A 25213-nucleotide genomic window follows, 5' to 3' on the forward strand; every position below is an offset into this window, starting at 1 on the left:
ATGAGGATTCAGCAAAAGGATTCCTGCCCTCACCTGGAGCGAATCATGAAACTTAGCGGGTTGGTTTCCCTCCGACAGCAGGGGACCAGGGTGAAGGATTTCGCCCGGAAATTCAGCGCGGCTGCAGAGGGACTCGGGCTTGGGGATATAGTCCTCAAAGACGTGTTTAATATTTGTTTGGATGTTCCCTTGCCTCAGTGGGAGATGAAGGGGCTGGAAATTTTAGACTTCCCGGGTTTCGCTAAGTATCTCCACCATCGTGCTCGGTGGGATACATCGGACCCGCCTGCATCCCCGCTGCCCAGCCCAGAGAATGCATCGCCGCTGCCCAGCCCAGAGAATGCATCGCCGCTGCCCAGCCCAGAGAATGCATCGCCGCTGCCCAGCCCAGAGAATGCATCGCCGCTGCCCAGCCCAGAGAATGCATCGCCGCTGCCCAGCCCAGAGAATGCATCGCCGCTGCCCAGCCCAGAGAATGCATCGCCGCTGCCCAGCCCAGAGAATGCATCGCCGCTGCCCAGCCCAGAGAATGCATCGCCGCTGCCCAGCCCAGAGAATGCATCGCCGCTGCCCAGCCCAGAGAATGCATCGCCGCTGCCCAGCCCAGAGAATGCATCGCCGCTGCTCAGCCCAGAGAACGCATCGCTGCTGCCCAGCCCAGAGCTCCATCCACCATTAACTCCGTCCAGACCTGAACCTGCACCTCACCATCGAAGACGGCGGAGGAGGAGGAAGACCTCCGGCCTCCCCAATATCCCGGAGGATTCCGTTGCGGAGGAGCCAGAGACGGTTCACGTCACGTCTGCCCAGCCAGAGACTGTTCATGTCAAGTCTGCCGAGCCTGTGTCTTCGGACAAGATGGCCACCGCTGAACCTGTTCACGTTACGCCTGTCGAGCCTGTGTCTTCGGACAAGATGGTCGCCGCCGAGAGTGTTCCCGTCACGTCTGCCAAGCCTGTGTCTTCGGACAAGATGGCCACCACTGAACCTGTTCACGTTACGCCTGTCGAGCCTGTGTCTTCGGACAAGATGGTCGCCGCCGAGAGTGTTCCCGTCACGTCTGCTGAGCCTGTGTCTTCGGACAAGATGGCCACCACTGAACCTGTTCACGTTACGCCTGTAGAGCCTGTGTCTTCGGACAAGAAGGTCACTACCAAGACTGGGTCTTCGGACAAGATGGCCGCCGTCGAGCCTGTGTCTGGGCCGGTGGTGTCTGTTCCTGAGCCTGAGCCCTCAGTGACCGCGACACTGGCCATTATGGCCACAGCCATGTGGTGTGTGTGGGCTACACACACACTTGAGCCGGTGGTGTCTGTTCCTGAGCCGGTGGTGTCTGTTCCTGAGCCGGTGGTGTCTGTTCCTGAGCCGGTGGTGTCTGTTCCTGAGCCGGTGATGTCTGTTCCTGTTCCTGAGCCGGAGCCAGCGTCTGTCCCTGAGCCGGAGCCCGCGTCTGTCCCTGAGCCGGAGCCCGCGTCTGTCCCTGAGCCGGAGCCCGCGTCTGTCCCTGAGCCGGAGCCCGCGTCTGTCCCTGAGCCGGAGCCCGCGTCTGTCCCTGAGCCGGAGCCCGCGTCTGTCCCTGAGCCGGAGCCCGCGTCTGTCCCTGAGCCGGAGCCCGCGTCTGTCCCTGAGCCGGAGCCAGTGTCTGTCCCTGAGCCGGAGCCAGTGTCTGTCCCTGAGCCGGAGCCCGTGTCTGTTCCTGAGCCGGAGCCCGTGTCTGTTCCTGAGCCGGAGCCCGTGTCTGTTCCTGAGCCGGAGCCCGTGTCTGTTCCTGAGCCGGAGCCCGTGTCTGTTCCTGAGCCGGAGCCCGTGTCTGTTCCTGAGCCGGAGCCCGTGTCTGTTCCTGAGCCGGAGCCCGTGTCTGTTCCTGAGCCGGAGCCCGTGTCTGTTCCTGAGCCGGAGCCCGTGTCTGTTCCTGAGCCGGAGCCAGTGTCTGTTCCTGAGCCGGAGCCAGTGTCTGTTCCTGAGCCGGAGCCAGTGTCTGTTCCTGAGCCGGAGCCAGTGTCTGTTCCTGAGCCGGAGCCAGTGTCTGTTCCTGAGCCGGAGCCAGTGTCTGTTCCTGAGCCGGAGCCAGTGTCTGTTCCAGTGTCTGTTCCAGTGTCTGTTCCAGTGTCTGTTCCAGTGTCTGTTCCAGTGCCTGTGTCTGTTCCTGTGCCTGTTCTGGTGTCTGTTCCTGTGCCTGTTCTGGTGCCTGTTCTTGTGTCTATGTCCGTTCCTGGGCCGGTGGTGTCTGAGTCGGAGCCGGTGGGACTAGTTCCAGTGCCTGAGCCGGTGATGCCAATTCCAGGGCCTGAGCCGGTGGTGCCAGTTCCAGGGCCTGAGCCGGTGGTGCCAGTCCCAGTGCCTGAGCCGGTGGGGTTTGTTCCAGTTCCTGCGCCGTGGTCGCCCGAGGGGTCTTCTCCGCCCTGGCCGCCCGAGGGGTCTTCACCGCCCTGGCCGCCCGAGGGGTCTTCACCGCCGTGGCCGCCCGAGGGGTCTTCACCACCGTGGCCGCCCGAGGGGTCTTCTCCGCCCTGGCCGCCCGAGGGAAAGTCTCCGATCTGGCCGTCCGAGGGAAAGTCTCCGCCCTGGCCGCCCGAGGGAAAGTCTCCGCCCTGGCCGCCCGAGGGAAAGTCTCCGCCCTGGCCGCCCGAGGGAAAGTCTCCGCCCTGGCCACCCGAGGGAAAGTCTCCGCCCTGGCCGCCCGATGGACAATCTGCTCCACCCTGGCCGCCTGATGGACTGTTTGTCTCTTCCGTCCCGCCCTGTTCTGTCCCTCCCGTCCCGCCCTGGTCTGTTCCTCCCGTCCCGCCCTGGTTGGTTCCTCCAGTCCCGCCCTGTTCTGTCCCTCCCGTCCCGCCCTGGCCTGTCCCTCCGTCCCGCCCTGGTCTGTCCCCCCCGTTCTAGTGGAGTGTCTGGAAGCCACTCCTTATGGAGGGGGTTATGTCACATGTCTGTCTTGTCTTGTTCTGCACTTGGGTGTTTGTTATGTTGTGCCATGTGCTTGTGTCATTGTTAGCCCCGCCCTACTTGTTATCTGATTATTGTTTGAGTTCTCCCACCTGTTCCCCCTGATTAGTTTCCCTTTATTAGTTCCCTCTTGTTTGCAGTCTGTGTGGATCGTTGTCTCTGTTTTCCCCTGTGTTATGTTTTGAGTATTTGCCTGCCTTGTTTTTTCCCCACGAGGGAGTTTTGGTTTTTGGTCTGTTTTGTGGTTTATTCATTAAATTTCCTTCTGCACTTGAATCCTCGCCTCACCTTTTGACTTCCCGTGACACTACGTGGTAACATCAGCAATACAAGACCCCGACACACGGCAAACATGAGGGCTAAATACACACAAGACTAATGACTAGACAAGGGACACCTGTGAACAATGATCAAACAATCAGACAATAAACTCATGACAAGACACATGGCAGGATCACATGACTACAAGGGATCACATGACAGACAAGGAAGCAAACATGACAAGAACAAAACCAGACCAAAACCGTGACAGAATCCCCCCCCCTCTAAGGGCGTCTCCCGACGCCCAGCAACACATAAAAGTCCAGGTGGGTGGTGGAACAGAGGCGGTCTTGGGGGAGGGATGGTGGGCCAGGCCCGTGCAGGGGGACAGGGCTAGGGACGTGGCATGACGTGGACGGACCTGGGTCGTGACGAGACGTGGGCGGGCCTGGGCCGTGACGAAGCTTGGGCGGACCAGGGCCGTGACGAAGCTTGGGCCGTGACGAAGCTTGGGCGGACCAGGGCCGTGACGAAGCTTGGGCGGACCAGACAGCTCCGGCGGCCAGGGCGGACCTGACAGTTCAGGTGGCCAGGGTGGACCAGAGCTCTCCGGTGGCCAGGGTGGACCAGACCTCTCCGGTGGCCAGGGTGGACCAGACAGTTCAGGTGGCCAGGGTGGACCAGAGCTCTCCGGTGGCCAGGGTGGACCAGAGCTCTCCGGTGGCCAGGGTGGACCAGACCTCTCCGGTGGCCAGGGTGGACCAGACCTCTCCGGTGGCCAGGGTGGACCAGACAGCTCCGGTGGCCAGGGTGGACCAGACAGCTCCGGTGGCCAGGGTGGATCTGGATGTGTGGGAGACCATGGCGTCGCCGCCAAAATTTTCTTGGGGAGAGCCAGGGGGTATAGGACTGACTCAGACTGGGCAGACGTGGCGAGATCAGGCGCTGGCTGGGCAGACGTGGCGAGATCAGGCGCTGGCTGGGCAGACGTGGCGAGATCAGGCGCTGGCTAGGCAGACGTGGCGAGATCAGGCGCTGGCTTGGCAGACGTGGCGAGATCAGGCGCTGGCTAGGCAGACGTGGCGAGATCAGGCGCTGGCTGGGCAGACGTGGCGAGATCAGGCGCTGGCTGGGCAGACGTGGCGAGATCAGGCGCTGGCTGGGCAGACGTGGCGAGATCAGGCGCTGGCTGGGCAGACGTGGCGAGATCAGGCGCTGGCTGGGCAGACGTGGCGAGATCAGGCGCTGGCTGGGCAGACGTTGCGAGATCAGGTACAGTATAAGCCGACCACACACACCAAATGGCTGTGGCAAAAATGGTGAGTGTGGCTGTCATAGAAGGCTCAGATGTAGCGGCAGCCATTTTGTTCGAAGACATGGCATGTAGAGACTCAGGCAAGGCGTGGAGAGACTCAGGCAAGGCGTGGAGAGACTCAGGCAAGGCGTGGAGAGACTCAGGCAAGGCGTGGAGAGACTCAGGCAAGGCGGATACTGTGGATTTGTGGGGCTTCTCCTCAAAACCCACAGTAAATGAGGAACCGCTCAATAATAGAGCATAATCCATGTATTGTTCAAGGAGAAATGAATTTTTTCCCCAGGCAGTCCACAGCGCAAAGGTTCGTCTAAACCATGTCTAAAAATGTCCTTGAGTGCTACATCATTAAAATCTACCTTGTGACAGAGTTCGCAAAAGTCCTTGACATCCTCTACGGTCCGGTTGTCCTGACGAAGACGAAGGAGGTCAACTGCTGGGTTCATAGTTTGGGTCTTGTATTATGTAATAAGAGGTCCACTGGAAGCAAGTTTAAGTAGAACCCAAATGCAGTTTAATGAAAATCAGAAACAGACATAGAAACAAAAACATGGCGAGGCATGGCGAAAACAAACTCAGGAACAAGAACTTACTACGTGGTAACATCAGCAATACAAGACCCCGACACACGGCAAACATGAGGGCTAAATACACACAAGACTAATGACTAGACAAGGGACACCTGTGAACAATGATCAAACAATCAGACAATAAACTCATGACAAGACACATGGCAGGATCACATGACTACAAGGGATCACATGACAGACAAGGAAGCAAACATGACAAGAACAAAACCAGACCAAAACCGTGACAAGTGTAATATATTTTAAAGTATCACTTCATTTTTCCATCATTGCATATTGCTCTATTGATCATTTTTCATTGAAAACATTTTTTATTTCATAAAGTTATGCATAAAGGTAAAAAAAGCACTGGGAAATAAATTTAGGGGGCAAATATTGTCCCTTAATGGAAAAGGTATGACTGAAGTCTAAGTGGAAGAGAGGGGGTACGCAGAAGGAGGTACACCACTGAAATCTTGCTGAATCCACAATCTTGCTGAAATTTCTGCTTAGTAAAATAGTTATTTTTCAAAGTTTTGCAGTTTATTATATTATTGTCTTCATGCTGATTTCTGTCATTGCAGGTATAAATATAAAGCCGCTGGAAGGACGCAACGTAAGTTGAGTTTCTGAAATTGAAGTTGTAGAGACTCCTATCAATAACAGTTCAAACTGAAGCAGTGCAATAACATGTGCATTTTAGATATGTGTGTAATCTGAAATATGAATGTGCTTTTCTAATAATTGCTGATGGTTTATGGGGGCATTCAGTACATATAAGCTGTGAATACTCTGCATACAAAAGCCAATTGAAAGAATGAGTTTGTGGACTAATTATTTCGCTAATTATTTAATACTAGAAATTACTACAAATTCCCTTGTTATTTGAGGAGTAACATAAAGCTTACATAATAAAATGCTGGAAATACGTAACTGTCCGTCATTCATTTATTTGGCAGACCAGGGTTTTTGGTAAGCGGGTCCACAATAGCTTTGAAGCCTGTACTCTCTGTCATCATCATTGTTCTGCATTCAATATGGGGGATTTAATGCGCAGAGAAAGCTGTCCATTTCAACCATACATTCTCATTACTTCTTTTACAAACTTAAACTTTTATTCCAGTACTTCTGTGACAAAAGTTTGTTAGTTTGGATCAGGGCCGGCCCCCTGGCCACCCCCTGTTTTTTTTTACATATTAATTAACTTAAACAAGTGACATAAATGAATGAATGAATGAATGAATGAATGAATGAATAATTCAAGACGAGTAAAATTCTGATTTCATGATCAATATACCTGCCTACAACTGCTACAACTTCGTGCGTACAGTCACGGTAATGTTAAGCCATGATACAAAAATTTGATTTGATCAATGATTGATATTTTAATCAATGATTTATCTTTTAAATTTAATGATATTCAGAACAGAACAAGAATAAAAAATATCTATAAACAAGCCAAAACTAAATAATTTAAAGCGAAAGTGAAAGTAAGCGATTCGCGATGTATTTGGATGGTAAACTATTCTTTATTATAGGCTTCTTTGTACTTCACTCGCGTTCCAATATCGACGTGAATACAGTGGAGCGGTGCTTACTGTGAACGGTATGAATTGTACTACTGACTATTTAAACAGAGCAGTGTAAGTTTTATATGTTAGGTTGACTATTTTATTATTATAAATTTATTACGGCTATAATGAACAGGCTGCAATATCAAGATTGCAATGCTGGAATATGTTTACAGTTTGTTTTCAGAAGTTTCAAAGAGTTAGTAAAAGAGTAAAGAAAAAGTTAAAACTGTTTTAACTACGCGTGGTGGGAGGGGGCCCTCAAATCAAATTCTGCTTAGGGCCCCCAAAAGGCTCGGCCGGCACTGGTTTGGATACAAACACTGTCCACTGTAGCGAGCAAAATACAGAAAAGCACCTTTAGAAAAGAATTTTCATTTCCACCAGTAGGTGGCGACAAATGTTTAAAAAATATATGTCATTGAATCATTTGTTAAAGAAATTTGTTCAATAACACTGTCTGTGTCTCATTTCAGAGGCACTCAGCATACCCGGTTAAAGTCATCACTCACACATCGTCAAATTCTGTCTTCTCAATTTTGATTTCAGAGTCAGACTGAAAAGCCTCAAAATCTTCTAGAGCAGATCGAGAACATTACAGATCAAGAGCTTACTTTGACTGTAAGTCAAGAGAATTTTATTTTTTATATATAAAATAATCAAATCAAATGCAATTGTCAGTTACATTATTGACATTGCAAGTCTGATTAATTGGCTTTCTTAATATTTACATTTACAGTATTTTTCTTTTTCTGATCAATAAATTAGACTCCAGTGACCGATGTTTTGAATATGGTCCTCAACGCTTCAGGAGAGATTTCAGAGTCTTCATCATCAGTACTAGCCTTCAACGGAAACCGTGTGTTAAAAGCCAACGAGAAACTCATCTCTACATTGGTGAAGCCGACAGTCACACATGACAGAGTCAGTTTTACTCTTGCTGCTGTTGGTGAGTGGAGAAACTGTTATTATTGATGATGAAACTGAGCTTATATATGATATAGTTTATATAGAAAACACGCTTCAGCCACAGTCTTTTACAAGACACCGCTTTCAACTAAAAACGTAAAACTTTTTATACGTTTGGCCGTTCGTTTCCACAACAACAAAGAGTCAGTTTGGGTGCCTGAAAATGCAAAGTTTTGAAAACTCAAAGGAAACACTTGTGAGTTTTAAGCGTATCGTTGTCGTGTAAACGTAGGGGAGACCGGGGACAGTTGCAACACTTTTGCATTTCTATCAATTACCCAGAGACTATTGGGACTAGATCAACCAAATTTGTATATATTAAACTCTATTCCATTTAAAGATGATTATATATGACATATCGTTCACAGTATATATTTGAATGGAAGAAGCCAGATGTTGCAACTGACCCCAACCCAGGGGACGGTTGCAACATATTAAAAATACCTTAAATTTCACTAATTAACTTTAGCTTTTTGTCTCAATGAGCATGTAGAATTCTGAAAATATTAACTGTTTTAGGCCTACTTTAATATTATAGTATTATTTATTTCTATAATAATATTATTGTAACCTATTATTTATTTATTTAGTGATATTTATCAAATAACAGTTATTGAGTTTTGTTTGTTTATGTGTAGAACATAGGCCTACATATATTCAGTGTGCAGGTGTTACAGATGCTATTCAATCTCTCCATATTTCAGTGCCAGACAGGAAGAATTGAACAATTTGCAATGCAACAAACTTTTATTAAACATGGGATGGGGTGGTGGGGGGGTCTAACTGTGTTGAATATGTCTACTGTCTTCTTGTTGGGGGAAGGGTCTAACTGTGCATCTGCAGTATGAGTGTCATCACTCTAGCTTGTTTCTGATTGGAGAACAATTACATGTTGCAACCATCCCCTGTTGCAACACTCCCCGGTCTCCTCTACCCTAAGATGAATCAACTAAAGATAAAAGAAGACATTACATCTCTCAAGATCTCAGCAGAAGAGGATTAAACAACTCCACAAACAGCATTACCAGCTTCACTTAAGTTAACTCTGGGGATTTTGCTGTGTACAAAGTTAACTGATTAGTTCAAACTAGTAATTAGATGAAATAGTTATTTTATTTTAGTCTTTTTATTGTTTTGTTTTTTGCACATTTGTGTAGATTGAATCAACTTTAATAAAAACAAAAAAACAAAACATAACTGCTTATTTTCTAAATCAGAGGTTGAAGTCTTCATGGTTGGACCCAGTGTCACCTTAGATAAAATCCCTCGACTTAACACAACGAATTGTTCTGTGGACATCGATCTCATTGGGATCGCCAAGAACAACAATGAAACAAGTATGTGAGATGTGTTTTAATACAACATTTTAAATAAAACATTTTTAGAAGATATATCACTAAACCACATTTAACTAAAGGTTTTAATGTGTTGAATACAAGTTTCTTCTGTTTCTGTCACACAGGATCAGCTGCTGTGGCTTTCATGAGTTATAACACAATGGAGAATTTACTGAAGCCAGACTTCTTCAACACACAAACTGACACGATTAAAACCATGATGTCCACTGTGATCTCAATTACTCTTCTCAATACCACCAACACTAAACTCACCAAACCAGTCAACATCACCATCAAACACATCAGAGTGAGAGACTGAAATGTGTTTTTGTCCAACCTGAGAACTGATGAACATCTGAAAACATCTAATATTCAGTGTTATACTATTTTCTGCATGTTCTTTCTTCTTTTTGCAGGAGTTTGAGCCCGGCAGTCCTCTGTCCTGTGTGTACTGGAATATCAGCGAGTGCAGGGCCGGAGTGGGGCCACTTTTCAGCCCGGGAGTTTCAGGCCCAAGACCGGCCCACTTTTTCCATGGTGGAATTCCAAATTAGCACTTTTTTTAAAATTGGATAAATGAAGCAACAGTTCAGCTCGTACTATTGTGTAGTTAGTATTAATACCATGGGTTAATAAATAATGTAAAGGTTAAATAATAATTCACTTAGACTTTATAAGAAGCATAAGAAGCAATTGCAACTTTTTCACACAATTCTGACGTTATATTTCGCAATTCTGACTTTATATTTCGCAATTCTGACTTTATAACACGCAATTGCTACTTTATATCACACAATTCTGACTTTATATCTTGCAGTTCTGACTTTATAAGCAATTGCGACTTTATTTCACACAATTCTGACTTTATAATTTGCAATTCTGACTTTATAACACGTTTTATGATTTTATATCACACAATTCTGACTCTATATCTGGCAGTTCTGACTTTATAAGCAATTGCGACTTTATATCACACAATTCTGACTTTATATTTCGCAATTGTGACTTTATAACACGTTTTATGACTTTATATCACACAATTCTGACTCTATATCTTGCAGTTCTGACTTTATAAGCAATTGCGACTTTATTTCAGGCAGTTCTGATTTTATATCTTGCAATTCTGACTTTATAAGAAGCAATTGCGACTTTATATCACGCAATTCTGACTCTATATCTCACAATTCTTTATAACACGCAATTGCAACTTTATTTCAGGCAATTGAATGAATGAATGAAATCTTTATTTCGAACAATTAATAAAATAATAATAATAATAAAATTTAAAAAGACAGCAATACGTATGCAATATCCATACAAATAAATAAACAAGTTTTAGCATGATAATCAACCTGTTCGAAAAGGGATAGGTAGAAGCCCTAGGCTTATCAAGACCTACCCCCAGTAACTACACATACCAATTCACATTTAAACAAGAAAAATCAAACATAACATTTTAAATAATAAAACAATTAAACATAAATTTAAATAATGCTTTATCTTAATATATATATAAAAAAACATAAACAAATACCATTTCAAGCAGTATTTACAACCATAATGAATTATCATTCACCCTCTCCACTTCTGTATTTATCAAAAATAAAACTTTTGTACCTTTTTTTAAATCGCAACATATTAACACTTTGTTTGATCGAACTGCTCAGACCATTCCACAAAATCACCCCACAAATCGAAATACACATACTTTTGAGTTTTGTCCGAGTCCTATGTTGACTCAAATTTAAATCCCCTCTCAAGTTATAACCCCCAACCCTATCTGTAAATAACTGTTGTATGTTTCCAGGCAACTGTTTATTTATTGCTTTATAAATTAATTGAGCGGTCTTAAATTTAACAAGATCATTAAACTTTAGAGTGTGCAATTTTAAATATAGCAAATTAGTATGCTCATGATATCCTACCTTATTTACTATCCTAATTGCTCTTTTTTGTATTCTGCTTAATGTTTGTAAGGTGGTTTTGTAGGTGTTGCCCCATACTTCAACACAATAATTTAAATAAGGCAACACAAGTGAACAATACAAAATAAAAAGTGCTTTTTTACTCAATACATGCCTTGCTTTCCCCATTACTCCAATACTCTGCGCTACTTTTGTTCTAACATATTTGATATGTGGTTTCCAACAAATTTTATGATCAAGAATCACACCCAAAAATTTATTTTCATACACTCTTTCTATTTCAACATTATTAATCATAACTTTTACTTGTGTGTCGGTTTTACGATTACCAAACAGCATAAATTTGGTTTTATCTAGATTTAATGATAATTTATTTAAGTCAAACCATATTTTTAACTTATTAATTTCTGATGTGACCACCTCCAAAAGCTGATTTAGATTTTCCCCTGAACAGAATATATTAGTATCATCAGCAAAAATCACAAATTTTAAGAGGTTAGTCACCCTACATATGTCATTTATGTACATAATAAATAATTTTGGACCCAATATTGACCCCTGTGGTACTCCACAGGTGATACCCAAGCACTCCGATCTGTAATCCCCCATTTGAACAAATTGTAGTCTGTTAGTTATGTAACTTTTCATCCAATCTAATGCAACTCCTCTGATGCCATACTTTTCCAGTTTATTGATTAACAAACGATGATCAATTGTATTGAAAGCTTTTTTTAAATCAATAAATACTCCCACTGCATATTGTTTGTTATCTATAGCACTGGTAATGTCTTCAATTAACTCCATTAATGCCATTGATGTAGATCTGTTTGACCTAAATCCATACTGACTATCAACCAATAATTCATGCTTCTCAATAAAATTATCCAATCTAATTACATACAATTTTTCTAATATTTTAGAGAACTGAGAGAGTAAAGACAATGGCCTATAATTCGTGAACTGATTTCTCTCTCCAGATTTATATAGAGGAATGATTTTAGCAATTTTCATTTTGCTTGGGAATACACCTGTTTTGAAAGACAAATTATAAATATGAGTTAACGGTTTAACAATTGCACCAATAACATCCTTAATTAAAACCATATCAATATCATTCATGTCTGTTGATTTTTTATTCTTACAATTGTTAACAATTTCAATAATCTCAATTTCCTCAGCTGGTTTCAAAAACATAGAGTTAGGGTTACTGTCTAAATAATCCACTGCCTCCACATCACCTTCAGTCTGTGGATTTTTAATTACATCGGCCAGCTTTGCTCCCACACTTACAAAGAAATTATTAAACCCATTGACTACATCTTTCATGTTGCTTAAAGTCCTCTCATTATCTATAAAATTCAGAGGGTATTTTTTATTCATTGGTCCATTCCTTATAATATTATTTAGCACTTTCCATATACCCTTGATATCATTTTTATTATCATTTAATATTTTATTATAATAATCTTTCTTACTTATCCTCATGATAGTGGTTAATTTATTTTTATATCTTTTGTATTTATTGTCAGCTACTTTTGTTCTGTGTTTTATAAATTCTTTATATAAGGTGTTCTTTTTTTTGCAAGCATTTTTTAATCCTTTTGTCATCCATGGTCTCTCTTTAAATTTGTGCTTTATGGTAAATTGTTTTAAAGGACAGTGTTCATCATATAATGATTTAAAAGTGGACAGAAATGTTACGTATGCATTATTGGTATCAGTCTCATCATACAATTTTTTCCAATTATATGCAAGTAATTCGCTTCTAAGTGTATTTATTGATTCAACAGTTCTAATTCTCCTGTAACTAATCTCATTAACTTCCTTATACTTCACATGATCATAAACACACATCACAAAAACTGGCAAATGATCACTTATGTCATTTAGTAACAACCCACTCTTTAGACTATTGTCCATTAGGTTTGTGAATATGTTGTCTATTAGAGTTGCACAGTGTTGTGATATTCTGCTTGGTTTAGTTATAAGTGGTAAAAGACTCATGCTAAACATTAAATCGATAAATTCATCTGTCAGTTTATGCTTGTTGGGATTTAAGAGATCTATATTAAAATCCCCACAAATGAACACCGCTTTTTGATCATTCTTAATAAATAGACTTTCCATACTGTTCATAAACATTTCGATATTTGAACCAGGGGCTCTGTATACACAGCTTACAATTACATTTTTCTTTTTTTCCAAATTAATTTCGACCGTTATTATCTCCATCACATCATCAATGTTAATTGACATATTTTTCACAATTTTATATTTTAATCTTCTATCTACATACAATGCCACTCCACCTCCTTTTTTATTCTCTCTATTAACATAATTCAATTCATAACCATTCAACTCATAATCCACACCCTTCTCAGAAGTAAGCCAGGTCTCAGATATGGCTATCACCTGGAATGGGTTGTTTAAATGACTCAAGTATTCTTTGATGTTGTGAAAATTTGCATATAAGCTTCTGCTATTAAAATGAATAATTGACAGTCCATAATCAGATTTTATGTTCATGTTGAATTGATCATCAGAGTAATAACAACAGTTGTTGTTTATGTTGTTAAGAAAATTGTTTTCAGGGTCAAGATCTTGTTCAAAATCATGTAGATTATGATCAGTGAATTTGAATGTTTTTAAGTTCCACCCTTCACTCTCATCATTGTCACTCTCATTTCCAGCTGTAGTTAAGTGTAAACAGTCCAGCCCTTCAATGGAGTCCATAGTCATTATAATTCAAATCAGTCACACACATTGTTACAAATTACTCCCCTTTCTAAGTTACATGTTCATGATTCACTGGTACTTGTCCAGCTCCTCAATGAATCTAACAGACAGTACTTTTGCTTCCTCAGGTGACCCGTTCAGTTTAATGAACACCTTACAATTAGTTGTCCAGGTTGACTGGATTTTCCTCTGCTTCCTTAGGAAGCGCGCCCTTCTGGCTATATCTGCATTTTTTTTCGTCAGGTGCTCGTTCACATAAACATCAGTCCCTCTAAGCTTTTTCCCTTGCCTGAGCAAAGCATTTTTGTTTTTTCTGTTCGTAAAGCGGATTATTATTGCAGGTTTGTCGTTCTTGTTTTTCCGGGGTAAAGGATGACAAGCCTCAATATCGGTTTTGGATATTGATAAGCCTTTGCTGTGAAAAAAAGCAGTCACCTGTTGCTCCACGGAGTCCATGTCTGGATCGATGAGCTCCCCACTGCCTGTCGTTGTCACCGCCCTGGCGTAAGAACGGGGCCTGGTCTCCAATCCGCTGACAACAATGTCGTTCATGCGGGAATACTGCTCCATGTCGGCCACGCGGCATTCCAGGCTGGCGATCCGCTTGTCCTTCTCCTCATTTTGTTTTTTCAGTTCTTTAATTTCGCTCATCAAATCAATGATCGTTTTCTGCTGCTTAGAGACAGTCGAGATCTCCTCAGACAGAAAATCAAGCGATTTCTTTATCTCTTCGATCTCCTCGTACTTCTTTGGAGGCATTCCTGATGTCTTTCTCTTTTGCTGTCTTGGCACTTTTGTAAGGGCAGCAAAATGTGTGCCAACCGGGAATGAACAATTCTGACTTAATATCTCACAATTCTGACTTTTTAACACGCAATTGCGACTTTATTTCAGGCAATTCTGACTTTATATCTCGCAATTCTGAGAAAAAAAGTCAGAATTGCGAGATGTAAACTCGAGATAAAAAGTCGCAATTATCTTTTAAAATGTTTTATTCTGTGGCGGAAACAAAGCTTCCATAGCTTACCTCCTGGCCTCTTCCTCCCATCCATCTTCCCTGACGCGTACCGTTACGGCCGGCCCAGCTATCAGTAGGCGCCGGCGGAGCCGCGGTAGCCTCCCTGAGAAAACGTTTTGAAAAGACGGGCTATGGACCCAACCATTTCTATAGGAGGGGAGGGGAGAACTCCCTCACATGGTACAACCCATGCTGAGTTGCGCGCTGTGGTGGCAGAATGCGGAACGTGTGTATCCTAATGTAACTAATGTGACATTGAAATGTAAAAATAATAATAAAAAAAATTCCTCGACCGGCCCAAAAGTGAAGCGGCCCACCGGGAATACTCCCGATTCTCCCGATTACCCACTCCGGGCCTGAGCGAGTGGATTGTAGATGGTTGTTCTGTTTTAGAGACCAACAGAAGCTACACCGTGTGTTCCTGTGTTCATCTGTCCACATTCGCTCTCATCATGCAAACCAGCCGCCCATCAGAGGTACGAGAACATTTATAGTGAGCATTGAAGAACAGCACAGATTTGGCACTCATGTACTCTGACATGTTTCCTCAGAGCGACTCAAAGCTGGACATCTTGAATTTGGTGTGTGTGATTGTGGGGCTGGTGTTCTTCAGTTTGGCCCTGTTGACCTTTGCCCTTTGTCAGTGGAGTCCTGGAGTGAATAATGTGGCTCGAATCAACCTCTGTGTGAGTCTTCTGTTGGCTCACCTTCTGTTCCTGCTCACACAACAGTTCCTGAGCCTCATACGCCGTCATCAGGTGAGAATGATGAAGGAGCTCTACAGCTCAGCACAGTCTCACTGAGAATCATCATAACCGTCTCTCATGATCTCCAGGTGTTGTGTGCCGTGATATCAGGTGTGCTGCACTTCCTCTTTCTCTCCGGCTTTGTGTGGATGTTCATTGAAGCTGTGCTGCTCTTCATCTGTGTGAAGAACCTATCACAGATCAGCTCCAAAAGGAGGGGCGTGCTTAGGAGTGGATTCCTGTGTGTGATTGGATATACGGTTGCTCTGGTTGTGGTGGCTGTGTCTGCTGGGGTGAATCCTAAAGGCTACGGAAGTGAAAAGTGAGTTTAGTTTGAACGTCTCAGAGATCAACACCTTCATCCTTCATGTTTGTTCATTTAATTATTTTTCTTCCTCTAAACAGGTGCTGGATTAAAATGGATAAAGGCTTTATCTGGAGTTTTCAGGGACCTGTTTGCGTCATACTAGCAGTAAGCACATTTCTCATCATGACTTTGGATTAAAAGGAAAAGTGATTAAAGATTAATGACTGTTGTTTCTCTTACTGTGCAGTTAAACATGATTCTCTTCATCTACATCATCATCAGTCTGACCTCCACCTTGAAAAATCTGAACGCTGAAGTTTCACATATGAAACGAACCAAGTAACAAACAATATGATTTGAACACTCCATGAAATGTGTATATTGTTATATGCTGCATATTTCTAGACACCTTTAACCTTATTTTGATTATTCTCAGGTTAGGTAATGTCAAATGTGTCCTAAATCATAAGCATCTGAATGTTCATACTCACAATCCACAGGTCAGAAGACTTCTTCGTGGTCTGTTCAGCTCACCTTTTTAGAAATCAAAGACTTTTGGCAGGCAAGAGTAGCAAAAGAGTTTCTTAGTTTCAATTAAATATAGTTTTATTGTCTACAGGTTAATTAGTTTACATATAAAGTACTAATATAAAAAACAAGACAAAACAACATCAAGAGTAAGTCGTTTACAAGCGTTGTAACACCGGAGAGGCCATTACGAATCAGCGTCTGCCTTCATCTTCTCCTTTCAGCCTTTTATAGACCATCTGATTTCTTGAGGTCGTCATCTTTGGAAATTCCCTCATAAATTATTGGTCTCTTACAGACAATTTATCCAATCCACCAATGAGGTGTCGTGAGTTCTGCGAACTCATTTCGGACCTGTCTTTATAAAGCCTTTCGCCTCTTAGTCTTCCTTCTTCAGACTTTTCTTCTTTGTTGCATTCTGCGCTTCGTCCGCAACACATCTGACAGTAATGCTTGCATTTATCTTCTTTCTTTAGCAAAGCTCTTTCTAATACATGTTTTGTTCCTCTCTATGCTTTTTAATTAATGCTTAAAACATTAAGTGTGGTATGTTTTTCTTTATAAACCACTTTCTTAAAAACATTTTTTACATTAACAATTGCAGAGTTTTTCTTCATAAACCACTTTCTTAATAAACAAGTTTCAAGTGTGGTTGATTACAATACAGAAGTGTTCTACAGACAAAAGTCATACTTATAACAGGACAATTGCAGATTTTCCACAACAATATAATCAATAAATATATATTAACTCCCCATCTTTCTCTGCAGGAATATGACATTTAAAACACTGGCTCAGTTTGTGGTTCTTGGTTGCTCCTGGATTCTGGGTTTCTGGAAGGAGCTGGAGATCCTCTTCCTGATCTTGAACTCCCAGCAGGGAACCTTCATGTTCGTGGTCTATTGTGTCTTCAATGATCAGGTCAGACATCAGTACAGACAGTCTACCTACAGTCTAAAATTAGCCCACACTGTAAAATGTAATACGTTGACTTTACTTAGAAAAAGTGAGGAAACCGATTGCCTTAAAATGTCCAAGTAAAGTAGTGTATTAATGTTTAGTTGGCACAACATAATAACATAGAAAACTTGTTAATCAAGTATACTCAAGCACTCTTGAATCAAAATCATTAGTTGTGTTAACTTCTCATTAGAGTTCACATTACTAGGAAAATATCAGGAAACCGATTGCTCTAAAAAAAGCAAGTAAAGTGAAATAGGAATAGTATGTGGTACTGACAAATGCTTAGTTAGTATAGTTCACTTACACAAGAGTTCCAGTAACTAAAAAATAACTGTAGAGAGTACTTGATAATTTACTTTAAATGAAATGTATTTGTCACCATGGTTGTGTTTTGCATGCTGAATGATGAAGTCTGTGTGAGTCAAGCATGATCAATTACAAGATTTTCACAAATATAGAGGGATTATATAAACACAATTAACTGTTTCAGAAGGTGAGGCATAAATAGTAGCAACAAAAGTATAAAAGATCACTAATTGACACAAGTTACATTATACACCATTCATATTTTCTCTCTCACACACAAATATATATATATGAGTGTGTGTATAGTATTACACAGCAAAATCCCCAGTGTTAAATTAACACTGTAAAGTGTGAATTATATAAACTCTGAGCAGTGTTAAATGAACACTGAAGCAGTGTTAAATTTAATGAGCTAATTAAGTGATTAATTGAGTTATGATTGACCATTATTGAAGACACCTGATGTTAACAAGCAGAATCACTGAAGGAGAAAATCACACATTGTAAGTTACCACTATGGTGATGGGTGTTTGCTTTAGTTGGGCTCTTGACCCTTACATGTTTACTTTAGATTTTGCTTGGCTGCTGTTAGTGAATTATAACAGCCAGATGAACAAAGAAAAAAAAAGTGATCTGATGATTATGTTATGGCAATCATCATTTGAACTTGATTAGCTTTACTGAACTCATTGAGACCCTTATTTCTGACTTAGATTTATGTTGTTGATTACAGCATAACCGAGATTCTACATATCTAGAATTTTAGATATAGTACAAAGGATTACTGTTTGAAAAAAAAAAAAAAACTTTCTTTTAGGCACACACAGATGTCAAGATTCAGTATATGCATCTCAACAATGGTGACGAGCAGAATATACAATTAGGAAAAGGAAATTACTAAGATAATTCAGTTCATAATTTATTCATACTGCAATGCATGATGGGAGCCATTAATGAGTTGTGATTGGTGGCAGCCAGAGGAAAAGTTATTGTTACCATTGTTGAGATTCACAGGCTGATTATTGATGTCTGTGTTTCTAAATAAATTTATTTAAAAGTCTTTGGATCAGAACAATGTTTATTAAATATTTTGGATTATATTAAAAACACCAAAAATCATAGGTTGAAGAATCACAGAGCTGCTGTAAGTATCAAGTTAAACCACATTTCTCAATAAGTTTGATTTTTCAGATCACAACATGATTATGTCTAAACATAACCAACACCATCAGATCGCATTGTCTCTTTGTTCATCTGACTGTTATAAATCAATAACAGCAGACAAACAAAATCTAAAGTAAACATATAAGGGTCAAGAGCCCAACTAAAGCAAACACCCATCACCACAATGGTAACTTACAAATTGTGATTTTCTCCTTCAGTGATTCTGCTTGTTAACATCAGGTGTCTTCAATAATGCTTAATCATAACTCAATTAATCACTTAATTATCTCATTAACTTTAACACTGCTTCAGTGTTCGTTTAACACTCTGCTCAGAGTTTATATAATTCACACTTTTCGGTGTTAATTTAACACTGGGGATTTTGCTGTGTCCTTCTCTTTCTTTGACACTAAACAACTGATTTATTGTTGCATCACTGCATCAACAGAAAGAGAATCATAATAAAGAAAATATAGTTCCAAGTGCCCAACCAAAGGGATCACTAATCACCATAAATATAAATATTTTAGGAAAATCAAAATCAATTTATGAAGTCAACTTATGTTATGTTCTCACAAATTTTTTCAGTTGTATTGACAATTCAACATTCAAGATTACTTTGGGAAATGAGTGAATGCAAACAAAGACAAATAACTGCAGAAGTGGAGGAAATGAGTGAAAGGTCCATTAAGAATTTCCTTGCCTCAAAAACCACACTCAAACCAAACAATTAATCTTAACTTGGGTTTTCTGAGTAAATAAAACATAGTATGTGAATAGTACAGATCACTAGATTTTTACAATTAAGTTAAGACATTGAGTAAAGTTAACTAAAAAAGTTTTAGTAAGAACCAATGTTGGATTTTACAGTGCATGATTCACTCACCCTCAAGTCATCCTAGGTGTATATGACATACTTCTTTCAGACGAATACAATCAGAGATATATTAAAAAATGTCCTGGCTCTTCCAAGCTTTATAATGGCAGTGAATGGCCATTTCAGTGAAAGAGTGACCCTTGACCTGACACACAACCAGGGGTGGATTAAGGTGGTCAGGGGCCCCTAGGCTGCTGTTTGTGTGAGGCCCCGGTTTGTTCCGATCAGAGCTCGTGAGCGGAGAGCGCATTTCTGAATATTCCGCTCCGCTCGCTCAACCCAGAACGGCCTGCAGGTTCGAAAATATGTGGAATAAGGGCTGCCTCCGACTAAATTTTTTTCTAGTTGACTAGTAGTTGTTCATTTAAGCCATTCGTGGACAAATCGCCCCTTTATATTAATTTAATTAGTTAGGCTATATACAGGATAATGAGCGTTTACGTAATATAGCCGCACTCAAGCGCACGACCGCACGCATAAAGCTTACCACAAAGAACTGGTAAAAGTAATGATTATGAATGTGTCTAAAGTAGCAAGGAGACATTTAATTATTTATTAATAAACTGGTATTTTCTGTGTCGCTGCAAAGATGAAGTTGACGATGCGGTCTCGCCATGAACGCCAGAGAGAAATGCACATTTCATATGGATTATATATTCAGAGAGTAGCCTATTTATTTTAGTTTTGAATATTTTAGTTTTAAAGTAGACATTTCAAGCTTTCTATAATAGATAGCCTATATTTCTCAAATCTGTGATGCACAAGCTGAGTTTTGGCGCCTTATTACATTGTCTGCTATATATTTGCTTCTTATTTATTAAATACAGGCAATTGGTTGATAAAACATTGATCAAAATTAAGATACAATGTATACAAAACGAAAATCTTTTAAAAAACTACAAAACAAAACTTAATGAAGTGGTCAAAATGTTTTACCCATGTCTCCAGACATATTGCGCATCTCATGATGTATCATATCTTTCTCATGCTGCATGCTCACTTTCATAATCAGCGTTGATTAAATTAAAAAACATAATGACATCACATATTTTCCAACCCAGCCCTCAGCCCTGTTGCAACAGTCGTTGTTTAGGTACCTCAAACGCGCACGTACAGTCTCGGAGTCATCGCTGCACCCAGGAGATGAAGAGAGCTGAGATCCACATCACCTAGCACATCTTCCTCTCTGCCACCCCAGGATGCTAGCGCGGCTAGTGCAGTTAGCGCGACCAGCGCCGTTGCTAGGAGGACGCCAGCGCCTCTGCCTCTCAGCGCCTCTACCTCGCGAGTGGATGATAGCCCTGAAGACGCCTAGCAATGGTATACCTTTAGTGGTAGTATACCTTTAGTTAAGTTATACCTTAAGAGTCTTCGTAGCGCGCTAAGAGACAACATTATCAGGAAACGCAGCCCAGGTATGATGCGTATGATGCGTAATGGAGATTCCAAAGCGCTCTTCTTTGGTCAGAACCATGGAGAGCGATCGCGGATAGGTCCGTCCTATGCACCGAAACTTTTTTACAATGCAACAAAATATTTAAAGAGCATCAAGCTATTAAAATCTATATTTTGTATACTAACAGATAATTTAACAGTATATTAGTCAGTAATTTTTATTAAGTTAAACAGTGATTGGATAACGTTTTTAATTTAACGTTCACAATTGGTCTGGCCCATCCAAACTGGAATCCTGGCGCTGTGCCGTGCCTGGTTCGCGCTTAAGTAAATATAAAAAAATTAAAAATAAAAATAAATGTCTGGCCAATCCGAGGCCCCCTGCACACGTGGGGCCCCTAGGCTGCAGCCTGTGCATTTATCCGCGCCAGTGCACAACGTAATGGCGAACACGGAGATAGAGCAAAAAAACACCAGTCACAAATTAGTTTAAAAAGAAAAATTTTGAGAGAAAATGTGAGAGGAGCTTGAGTTTGTTGCCCAGCCCTGTTTGTTTGAACCGCGAGAGGCGTCAAAGCTTACGCCACTCCTACATCTACGTCATACATGCGTCACTGGTTACTCTTTTGGTGCAAGTCGACTTGCGTACGGCCGTCTGCCGGAAGCTAGTCGTTTTAATCGATATATTTTTCTCACACCTATTTTAGCTTCAGGTTCTAAAGGTTAAGTTAATTTTTCATTTCTCATCTTATAAAATTAAATTATTGAAAAATAACCTGGACATATTCTGTGTTTTTTTTTTTTTTTTTACCAGAGTTTAAAACTATTTCTCTTCTCATTCTTGTCCAGGTCAGGCAGCAGTACAGGAAGTTCTTCAGAAGTCTTTGCTGTGGACTCAAATTAACACCATCAAGAAACACTGATGACACAAGCATCCATATTCAGCAAAGGAAGTGCCATTCTTATGAAAGTGACAAGACCGTCTCAGCTACAAATTTCACTTGTTAACATGCTATATATTTACAGCGGTCAACACACTTATGTGAATCTATACATTTCTTTAAGTGCAACATTTCTTTGGTAGAGGAACTACCATGATTTTTAGAGGCTTGTATACTAGGTTACACTTTTAATACGCTAACAAAAATAATAAGATAAAGCAATTATTTTTCAGTTTAAAGTGTTTTATTAAAGCAGTGTGATATCTGTAACATTTCAAATCTTATTTTCTTTTAAACAATCTATTCAAAACTCAAACCATATTCATAACTCATAATCTCACAATTCAAAAAGATCCCACAGAAGTTATTTGTGAATAAACACATTTAGTTTCACAATTAAAAACAATAACATAAATTGCTTGTAATAAAATAGAAAAAGGTTTCATATGATTTTGCATAAGAAATGAACCACAATATCAGTAGTTTGAATCATTAATTTTAAATAAATCTAGTATTTGTTACAAATTTGTCCTCTATCTGACTTTGAGCTTTTGGGTTTCTCACCATATAACTTCTGCATCAAGTGTTGTTTCACATACTTAGAAGAGAGAGGATCCAAGCATCACTTTGAGCCACCACTATATTGGAAATGACTTTTAGTGGCATCAGCAGAACCGTATTAGTCCGTATTAGCAGAAAAAGTGCAGGTTGCTTTCACAGAAAGACTTCCCTGAGGTGTCCAAAGGATCAGGCTGCTGATAAGAAACTATATTATTGTAGCCCCGCAACATTACAACATGCTCTACTGTCCATAAGTAAACTTAGATGTGTTAGATGTGTGTAGTTGACAACAAAACACTGGCCAAGAGTTCGCAGCTAGACACTTTCTGCTGGACTTGACCCAAAGGAAACTAAAATGGGGGAAACTAAAAATTTAGGAAGCTAAAAATGTACATGACAAACACATAAACCAGTCTAGTCCAGCAATGTTTTTGGTTCAGATAGTCTCTCATTGGCAGTACATTACAGAATAACAGTTCGACATCTTCAGCAGCCCCTCATATTCATCCTTTAAATACTATGAAACCAAAAATTCCCAATGGCAATGTCTCCAGCATTGCAGTATACACGGCTCAAGAAGCCGGCAAAACATTTGCGATAGTGTCCTCTTGGCACTCTGGCTTAATCTTTCGGGAAACTTGACCTCATACTCGACAATCAAGTCCTATTTCAGAAGAGGAAGACCCTCCCCGGTGACAAGCCGTTTCATCCTGGGACGGACAATGTCTTGAGTTGTTAAGTTAACCGTGCGATTATCCAGTGTTGGAACGTTAACTGTGCAACCACAAAGTGCCTGAGAAAGTAGAGAAGAACGGGATGAGAAAAATACAGACAGGGAAGAAAAGAGTTTGTAAGCAAACTCTTAAAATAGGAGCCCATCTTAATATGCATCTCTTTAAGTGCAATTTTTGCAGAATAAATAATGTCCGATCCGTCTCTTCTGTACACTGGATGTGGCTTATCCTTCACCACAAACACCACATCTGCGGGATATTTGATGGCGTCTCATCCTAGACATAATATTTTTAGCCTTTTCAATGAAATCCAAATAATCAAATCAATTAAAAAAAATTCATTGAAAAGGCTAAAAATATTATGCTGTACAAGGACAGTGCTGCTATAATTAATAAAGTAAACCTAACTCAGAAATTGGGCTCTATATGAGTTCATGAATGATTGTGAAATAATGATTATGTTAAAACACTACCAACACCATTAGATCACCTTTTGTATTTGTTCATCTGACTGTTATAGCTCAGGTACAGCAGCCAAACAAAATCTAAAGTTAAAGGAGAACTCCGGTCAATTTTAACATTGAGCTCATTTTTTTGTAAATTTGGAGTGCTGTCAATACAGAGAACAACGACAAAAATCGGTGTTGTCTACACCATGTTATCCTCTTTTTAAAATTTGCACCCTGTTGACTTCAATGGGGCAAGTACTAAACCTGCTTTTAGCCTCTTAACATCCTTGATGTGTCATTACAAGTGCACAGCCAATGTGAGTGATTCCTTCAGAGTGAACATGGTGAATCTGACTGCAGTAGATGTGAAAGATATGGATAAAAATGATGTTATTTCAGCCAGCGCTTATACCTGTATTTTCTTCCTGTTTTCGGTCAAAGTCCATAGTAATCGATTGTAGAGTTCACGCGCGTGATCATAGGTAACTAAACCTATGCGTGTGAACTCGACAATCGGGGACCGGTGCTGGATCACAGAGCTGGCCTTTCTGACTGAAAACCTGAAAACACTCTCAACTTGCAGCTTCAAGGAAGAGATGAGCCTCCAAACAACATGCTGAATGCAATCAGAGCATTTCAGAACAAAATAACTGCCCTCTGAAAAATGCTGGGTTGTTTTAACCCAATTTTGGGTCATATATGGACAAACCCAGCCGTTGGGTTGACGGGGTTGGGTTGAATTGCATTTTTAATCCAACGTTTGAGTTTGTCCATATTTGACCCAAAAATTGGGTTAAAACAACGACAGAATTCATTCACTTCCCACAAATGCCCCATCTCTGCAGCAGCTCTTCAGCCACACAGGATTGCAAATGTTTTGGAAGAGCTGAGGGGGGATTTGAGTCCATATTAGTAGTATTAACATATACCATGTGTCACTTTTGGGTTAATATTTGATTGATTTATGACCCCTTGTCACTCATGATTGACAGGGAATCCGTGTGTCAAAAACAGGGTCTCTGATTTACAGCGCCGAGCTGGCTGGGGTTTGCTTCCTGATTGACATGTGACTGCGTTGTCACATATCCACACGTGGTGATGTCCGGTGGGGGATATTTTAAAAGACAAAAACAGATCAAACAGATCAAACAGATGTGTCTCTGATTTACAGAGCCATACTGTCTAGCCAATTGTTGATTGGTATCTGACTCCTTCCAGTCTGATGGGGCGAAGGTGTCTGGACAGGACGCGCGATGTGTATTGCAATATTTTCTGTGATGGTAGGTGCGTAAATGGCGTTGTGTGGAACAGCCCACTTTTAACACTTAGTTTGACCATGCGTAGGTACCTGTATAAAAATAGGGTTTATTTCATACAACAAACAGCTCGCATCAGCGTCCCTGTCTCGTCCTCAAACTACAATTTTCAACGTTGCATTTCGTTATTGGAAACGTGAGTGTTGTTCACAAGAAGATGGACGCCGGTCTTAACAGTAAGTGTGTTTTATTAATTAGTAAATATTGTTAAGAAACTTACGAGAGTCACAGTTCTATTGCGTTACTTAAAACAGGTTTTCTACGCTTCAGGTGGGGTGACTGATA

General features: G+C 41.1%; 1 protein-coding gene across 1 annotated transcript; it reads left to right on the top strand.

Moving 5' to 3' along the window:
- LOC308687976 (adhesion G protein-coupled receptor E3-like) lies at positions 1 to 24682 on the top strand (the record flags this gene model as incomplete). Its single annotated transcript, XM_081360793.1, has 15 exons — positions 1 to 266; positions 3828 to 4108; positions 5670 to 5701; positions 7206 to 7277; positions 7425 to 7605; positions 8843 to 8962; positions 9088 to 9269; positions 9379 to 9429; positions 15007 to 15117; positions 15193 to 15399; positions 15477 to 15709; positions 15793 to 15859; positions 15942 to 16033; positions 16993 to 17143; positions 24605 to 24682. 15 exons carry the CDS (start codon positions 1 to 3, stop codon positions 24680 to 24682), a joined length of 2124 nt encoding a protein of 707 aa, XP_081216919.1.
- Between the last annotated feature and the right edge of the window lie 531 nt (positions 24683 to 25213).

This window comes from Scardinius erythrophthalmus (assembly GCF_964197995.2).
Source record: "Scardinius erythrophthalmus genome assembly, chromosome: 3".
NCBI classification, from domain to species: Eukaryota; Metazoa; Chordata; class Actinopteri; order Cypriniformes; family Leuciscidae; genus Scardinius; species Scardinius erythrophthalmus.